The 7959-nt window shown below is 44.0% G+C and overlaps 1 protein-coding gene across 2 annotated transcripts in view; it reads left to right on the top strand.

Moving 5' to 3' along the window:
- The window catches only part of LOC311327281 (complement C3-like), a 34565-nt gene extending 26935 nt beyond the window's left edge, over positions 1-7630 (top strand). The window contains exons 33-44 of one of the 2 annotated variants that reach the window (XM_084460313.1): positions 22-81; positions 1042-1132; positions 1472-1520; positions 2224-2314; positions 2531-2620; positions 2981-3083; positions 3231-3329; positions 4559-4648; positions 5032-5115; positions 5341-5479; positions 6569-6770; positions 6944-7630. In XM_084460313.1, coding sequence (XP_084316439.1) covers positions 22-81; positions 1042-1132; positions 1472-1520; positions 2224-2314; positions 2531-2620; positions 2981-3083; positions 3231-3329; positions 4559-4648; positions 5032-5115; positions 5341-5479; positions 6569-6722 — 1050 coding nt within the window. In that variant the 3' untranslated portion in view covers positions 6723-6770; positions 6944-7630. Of the gene's footprint in view, positions 1-21; positions 82-1041; positions 1133-1471; positions 1521-2223; positions 2315-2530; positions 2621-2980; positions 3084-3230; positions 3330-4558; positions 4649-5031; positions 5116-5340; positions 5480-6568 lie in introns of both variants that reach the window. The other variant, XM_084460312.1, reaches the window with a different exon arrangement.
- Positions 7631-7959: the final 329 nt, after the last annotated feature.

Raw genomic sequence — 7959 nt, 5'->3', positions numbered from 1 at the left:
TGTGTGTGTGTGTGTGGACAGGCCCCGAGCGATGAGAACCTGACCGTGCGAGCCCGTGGAACAGGACGTGCCTCTGTCACCGTAAGAATTTGACATTTACACAACTTAAAGTACACATTTTTTCTTTTTTTTTAAACAAATTTTACCTGCAGTAAGGAGGTATAATACATTACATTGTGCTTGATTAAGTAACTATAGTCAAGGAAACCACATTTTTCTTTATTGTTTTGTGGGTGTCTAGTTGAGCCTAATGTTGTTCTAGGGTGGAATTCGCCTTTAAATGAAACTTGAACTTGATGTAATGAAATGTTGATGGGGAATAGTAGTTACCTATTCAGCACTTCAGGGGACTTTGGCATTATCTGACATGACAAGGCAAAATACTTAACTACAGTTTTGAGCAATTTGGGTGTGGTAACTACCAAAAAAGAATTGCATCTCGTTACTTCAGTGAAATGTCCACTCTTTAAACTAGGGCTGTCAAACAATTTTAAAAAAATTATCAAACTAATTACTGTAATTAATTAATCGTGATTAATCGCAAATTGATCATATATCCATTTTTTGCTGGAAAGCCCCCAAATGAAGATATTTCACTAGACCTTTCCGACCACATACAACACCAAGCATCAACTCATGTTGTCAACTGCTCTGTCCGAAATCTAAATCTCATGGATATATCCTTGTGTAAAATAGTTCAGGCCTTTGCTACTGGGGCTAACAGCTGTTAACATGTTTAGCATTGAGATGATAAGTTAGGCTAAAACTGCTTTGATGGTATGCAAACGACCAAGCTCTTATTAACTGCCCCATCTGGTTGTTTTTTAGTTTATAGTAAACTTTTCGTTTAGAAGTGATTATCCGCCTCCTCGAGTTTGTTTGAAGGCAAAGATGTCTTTGCGTGATGGGTCATTCAGGTCCAAATTAAGTTTGGTCTGATGTCTCTCACTGCTGTTTGATTCAGTCCCATAAATCCATTAATACAAAATGTCACTCTTCCCTCTCTCTCTCTCTCTCTCTCTCTCTCTCTCTCTCTCTCAGGTGGTAACTCTGTACTACGCCCAGCTCGAGGAGAAGACCAGTGACTGTGAGAACTTTGACCTCAACGTGACCCTGGTGGAACAGCGTGAAGGTACTGATCCAACACACTATGGCCTACACCCTACTGTATTTCTAAGTCCATCTCACATCTCAATTGCATTCTCCTCTGCAGGCTTTGAGAAACGGACAGAATCCTACTGTATGCATGTTCAGGTGTAAGAATTGCACACATTAGTTAAGGCAGCCCTCACAATTATTATTGTTGTCCTAACAAACAATTGTGTAGTATATATTTGAGGAATGGCTGTAGGGAATCCACCTAGATATCGAACCCTCTGTAGAAACGTACTACTCAGAGCATCTTTGTAGGACAATGGCCAGGGCACAACTCAGTTTAAATGCTTTTTGTCTGTTTGTTGTTTTTTTACAGTGACAAACGCAGACGCCAGTGCGACCTACATGCTGCAAATAGATATACTGTAAGATATTGAGATATTACACTAGAGATACTGTAAGATATTGAGATATGACACTAGAGATACTGTAAGATATTGAGATATGACACTAGAGATACTGTAAGATATTGAGATGTGATCTATAGTAGTGCTACGTTAACATATTGAGATAACACACTCTAGATTATGTTAATAAAGAGATGTCACAATGAAGATACTGTACAATTTTGAGATGCAGTATCATACTAGAGATTCTTTTGAGAAGTTGAGATGATACACCATACTGTACAATATTGAGATATTACACGAGACTGAGATACATTAACATATTGAGATATTACACGAGACTGAGATACATTAACATATTGAGATATTACACTAGACATACTGTACAATATTGAGATATTCCCCTAGAGGTACTGTAAGATATTGAGATACTAAACTACAGATACTGTGGGATATTGAGATATTACACTAGACATACTGTACAATATTGCAACTTTCCTTTATAAGCCACATAACCATGGCTTATAATGGATAGTTATTATAAAGTGTTACCATTTTACAACGATGAAGCTCCTTCTCGTACTGACCCTCATCATCCCTCGTCTTCATCCCTGCCCTGCTTTGCCTCCTTTCTCTCCTGTCTTCTTGCCCTCTATATCCATCCCATCCCTTCTTTCCTTCTCCTCCACCATCCCTCCATCCTGCCCCTCTCCCCTGTCAGGTATAAAAACCAGGAAAGAGACGCCACCATGTCTGTCCTGGACATCGGCCTGCTGACCGGCTTCGTAGTAGACACAGGTGACCTGGCAAAGGTGAGGAGCACTGTTCACACGCACACACACACGCGCACACATACACACACACGCGCGCACACACGCGCACACATACACACACGCGTACACACACGCGCACGTGCGCACATACACACACGCATGGACGCGCGCACTGAATTCATAGTCTCTATTTTTCTCATTCATGTGGTGCGTGTGTGTGTGTGTGTGTGTGTGTGTGTGTGTGTGTGCAAGTAGTTGCAGAATGGGATAGACCGCTACATTGAGAAGTTTGAGATGGACAAGGCTTTGTCTGAGAGAGGCTCCCTCATCATCTATCTGAATAAGGTACCATTGTCTCTCTTCAGCCAATCACCTCCTTCACTGCTCTCCTTAACCAATCACCTTCCAACAAACCATCTTCCAACTCATAAACCTTTTTTGTGACTAGGTGTGTCTGTGGGCATCTCTCTCTCTCTCTCTCTCTCTCTCTCTCCATCTCTGTCTTTCTCTCTAAATCTCTCTCTCCATCTCTCTCTAAATGTCCCTCTCTCTCTCCCACCTCTCTCTCCATCTGTCTTTCTCTCTAAATCTATCTCCCTCCTTCTCTCTCTAAATCTCTGTCTCTCCCTTTCTCTCTAAATGTCCCTCTCTCTCTCTCTGTCTCTGTCTCTGTCTCTCTCTCTCTGTCTCTCTCTCTTTCTTCAGGTGTCTCACAAACGGTCAGATCGTATTCGTTTCAGGATCCACCAGGTAGAGAGAGTGGGGCTCCTGCAGCCTGGTACGGTGACTGTGTATGAGTACTACGAACGTGAGTTTGTTCTCAAAAAATGTACACTACCTGACACTCTCATTATCCATTACATTGTGTACAAATAACTCACACTTGAGTACACTACACTTACACACTCTAAAAACACAATGTGTGGTGTGTGTGTGTGTGTGGTTGCGTTTACAGCAAAACGCTGTCAGAAGTTCTACCACCCAAAGAGATTGGACGGGGGCCTTCTCAGGCTATGTGAGGACGATAACCAAAAAATATGCAGATGTGCTGAAGGTAATGGCCGCCAGGCTGCTTCCTCGCCGTCACAGAAACATCATACAGCTAGAGACCCCTTCAATGGAATATTCAGTTACTAGGGCAACTACTTCGTCCAAGTAACCTTCCGGTGCATCAACAATGTGCAGCAACAACAATGTGCGATAATAATCAAAATGCTTGCAAGTTGAAAACCTTTTTGAAAATGTCCACATTGAATTTGGGACCTTGTTGCTCAATGGTGGAATTAGTATTTCCACATCTTTATTATTTACACATCTCGACTGTTTCATCTCTGGGAGGCTTGAGAAATAGCTGCTTGTCATTTTATACCTTATCTATCTAGTAGCTGCTTGTCATTTTATACCTTAGCTAGCTAGTAGCTGCTTGTCATTTTATACCTTAGCTATCTAGTAGCTGCTTGTCATTTTATACCTTAGCTATCTAGTAGCTGCTTGTCATTTTATACCTTAGCTATCTAGTAGCTGCTTGTCATTTTATACCTTAGCTATCTAGTAGCTGCTTGTCATTTTATACCTTAGCTAGCTAGTAGCTGCTTGTCATTTTATACCTTAGCTAGCTAGTAGCTGCTTGTCATTTTATACCTTAGCTATCTAGTAGCTGCTTGTCATTTTATACCTTAGCTAGCTAGTAGCTGCTTGTCATTTTATACCTTAGCTAGCTAGTAGCTGCTTGTCATTTTATACCTTAGCTATCTAGTAGCTGCTTGTCATTTTATACCTTAGCTAGCTAGTAGCTGCTTGTCATTTTATACCTTAGCTAGCTAGTAGCTGCTTGTCATTTTATACCTTAGCTAGCTAGTAGCTGCTTGTCATTTTATACCTTAGCTATCTAGTAGCTGCTTGTCATTTTATACCTTAGCTAGCTAGTAGCTGCTTGTCATTTTATACCTTAGCTACCTAGTAGAAGTCTAGAGCGTCAACTGGAGGGTTTCTGGTTTGAGACCGGGCCAGGCCACTTGAAAATCTTCGCCTACTGTTGTGACCTTGAGCAAAATACCCCAACACCAAGCTCAAAACTTTGTAAGCCGCTTTGGGTAGAAGCATCTGCTAAATTACTGAATTGTAATTATAGACAATGGAACTATACTGGTGTTATAAGCACATTACATAATCACTTTATACCTTATTTGTAACTGTAGTTTAACTGTTTATATATTACAGTATAGCCATGATGTCCATATCCTAGATGTTAACCCCTTTTGCCTTGTTGATTTGTCCTCCCAGAGAATTGCAATGAGCAGAGGAAGGGGGTAGAAGACAGAGACCGTACATCAAAGGCGTGTGAGGTGACACTGAAAAGCAAAATAGATTACGGTAAGCACCTTCTGAGAAAGAGAGAGACATAGAGAGAGAGAGAGAGAGACAGAGAGAGAGTGTGTGTCTGTGTGTGAATGTATGGTATCCAATGTGAACCACATGTATACTTATGACCTCTCAGATGAAATACTGTCCACCGGAATTGCTAGCTTTTTCCTCTAATGTACAGTTTGCTATCTGATCATCTTTGGCAAGTGTCACCTCACTAGTTCTGTGAGTGAATGTGTTGTGTATCCAGTTCTTATAGTTGATTTTTGATCACTCATATATCATCCCAACTCTACCTTTGTTAACCCTAACTCCACCCTCGGTAACCCTAACTCCACCCTCGGTTACCCTAATTCCTTGTCTCCCTCCCTGCCTCTCTGCTGTGTCTCCAGTCTACAAGGCCACCGTACATGGGATTGACAAGAGCATGACTACAGACAAGTATACTGTGAGGATAGAGCAAGTCATCAAGGAAGGTAACTGGCTACATCGTTAATTCCCCTCCCATCGCGAAGCTCCGCCCCCTCCTCCTCTGTGAAGATTAGACCTGATTGGACAGTGGGCAGTGAAACAGCAATCTAGCAATAATTGTAAATGCATCTATATGGTTGAATGCAGACGTAATGTAGGAATATTGATTGATTGATTGAATAATTCTAAGTAATAATTCGAACCCTCTTCCTTCCCTGTCTGTCATCCAGGAACTGATAAGAACGTGGAGGGTCAGATGAGAATCTTCATAGGATACTCCTTCTGTAGAGACTCTCTGGGTCTCAAGGAGGGGGAGTCCTACCTTCTCATGGGCCTGTTGAAAGACATGTACATATCAAGGGGAACCACGTAAGTGTGTGTGTATGTGTGTGTGTGCGTGTGTTGATGTTTATTCAACATGCTTCAACTTGCATGGGAGACAGGGGACCTTTAGTCCTACCTTGGTCATAGATGTTGGGGTTTGTAAAGTAAGTTAGTAAGTAAAACTTTATTTGTATAGCACTTTTCGCAGTACAGAGACACAAAGGGCTTCGCAGGTAAAATAGAAAAAGATGACAGAAAACTACACAATCACAACATGGAATAAAATACAAGAGACACAACAGAGGCAGCAGTCATTTTACAGCTGTCCAAGTGTCTTTAGCTGTCCCTTCAAAATGTCCACAGAGACTCTTATGTCCTGGGGGAGCGCATTCCAGAGTTGGGGAGCTCAAAGGCTCTGGTCCGGGGGCACGACCAGAAGGCCCTGGTCAGAGGACCTCAGTGACCGGCGGCTGACATAAGCGTGGAGAAGGTCACATATCTATGCAGGCGCTTGATCATGTAGGGCTCTATAAGTGAACACAAGGACCTTTAAGTGAATCGGAAATGATACAGGAAGCCAGCGCAGGGAGGCCAGGGTGGGTGTGATATGACGGGACTTTCTTGACCTGGTTAACCCTTTTAACCCTGAAAATACAGTGACAACATTTCAAATATGAATTGGATTTTCCCTATAATACTAGAAAGCGCAGTTTCTCAGCTTTCAGCAAATGTTGGAGTGAGGAATTCTTTTGATTTGTTAGATATTTTTTTTAATATTATTGTTAGATATTTTTAAAATGTTGCCGGTGACGTGGTCGTATTAAAAGGGTTAACATCCTAGCAGCAGCATTTTGGACCAGTTGAAGGGGTCTATAGATGATTTGCTGAGGCAGGTAAAAAGGGAATTACAGTAATCCAGCCGGGAATATATAAAAGCATGGACAGTCATTTTCAACTCTGCACGTGACACAATAGACCTGAGTTTGGATATATTTATAAGGTGGAAAAAGCAGGTGCAGATCAGGGATTTTATGTGCTTGTCAAGGTGCAGTCTGAATATAATGATTGTGTATGATTTTATCTTGTATGTGTGTGTGTGTGTGTGTGTGTGTGTGTGTGTGTGTGTGTCTTCAGCCCAAAAACATACACGTACATACTGGGAGAGCAGATGTGGGTGGAGTACTGGCCCACTGAAGCAGAGTGTCAGACTGAGGACTTCCGTACAACCTGCCTGGGTCTGGAGATTCTGCTGGAGGACCAGAGACTTCTCGGCTGCCCGGACAAATAAACGGCTAAAGCCCGTCCTCTTCTGTCCCCTCACACCACCCCAAAGCCCCTCCCCTTCTGTCCCTCACACCACCCCAAAGCCCCCCTCCTTCTGTCCCCTCACACCACCCCAAAGCCCGTCCCCTTCTGTCCCTCACACCACCCCAAAGCCCCCCTCCTTCTGTCCCCTCACACCACCCCAAAGCCCATCCTCATCTGTCCCCTCACACCACCCCAAAGCCCGTCCTCATCTGTCCCCTCACACCACCCCAAAGCCCGTCCCCTTCTGTCCCTCACACCACCCCAAAGCCCCCCTCCTTCTGTCCCCTCACACCACCCCAAAGCCCGTCCTCATCTGTCCCCTCACACCACCCCAAAGCCCGTCCCCTTCTGTCCCTCACACCACCCCAATGCCCCCCTCCTTCTGTCCCCTCACACCACCCCAAAGCCCGTCCTCATCTGTCCCCTCACACCACCCCAAAGCCCGTCCCCTTCTGTCCCTCACACCACCCCAAAGCCCGTCCTCTTCTGTCCCCTCACACCACCCCAAAGCCCGTCCCCTTCTGTCCCTCACACCACCCCAAAGCCCCCCTCCTTCTGTCCCCTCACACCACCCCAATGCCCCCCTCCTTCTGTCCCCTCACACCACCCCAAAGCCTGTCCTCATCTGTCCCCTCACACCACCCCAAAGCCCCTCCCCTTCTGTCCCCCAGACCATCCCAAAGCCCGTCCCCTTCTGTCCCCCACACCACCCCAAAGCCTGTCCCCTTCTGTCCTTCGGGACTTGCTTGATAAACAAACATGAAATGGAAACATTTAATAGCAGTAAAAAAAATAATACTTTGTGTCACACATTGGAGAAGTCCACTGTTGCTACCGAGATGTATCCTACTACAATGGAGATGCTCATTAAAGTACTTTTGCATCTGTCAGTGTCTCATTGTGTCGTTCGTTCAGCAGGACACCGTACCAGTGTCTATTGTCCCCCTGGAATAAAACCTTCAGAGGCCCTATTCAAAGTAATCTCCAAATCCAGCCACTCTCTTGTAATGGGGGACCTGAATGCAAAGCATATAGACTTCAATTGCAGAGTAACAAACCAAAGTGGCATAGCACTCACGCAGATTCTGAATATAACAAACCTGTGGATTATGAACACAAATGAACCTACAGTACCTATATCTCCCCACAAGCAGGTATCACAGATATCCTAGACTTGATTCTATGCTCGCCAGATCTGGCCACCAAACCAAAGGTTT

This window comes from Borostomias antarcticus (genome assembly GCF_949987555.1).
Source record: "Borostomias antarcticus genome assembly, chromosome: 31".
Lineage (NCBI taxonomy): Eukaryota > Metazoa > Chordata > Actinopteri > Stomiiformes > Stomiidae > Borostomias > Borostomias antarcticus.
Note: the sequence above shows the minus strand (reverse complement) of the source record. Positions and strands in the feature narration are given on the sequence as shown.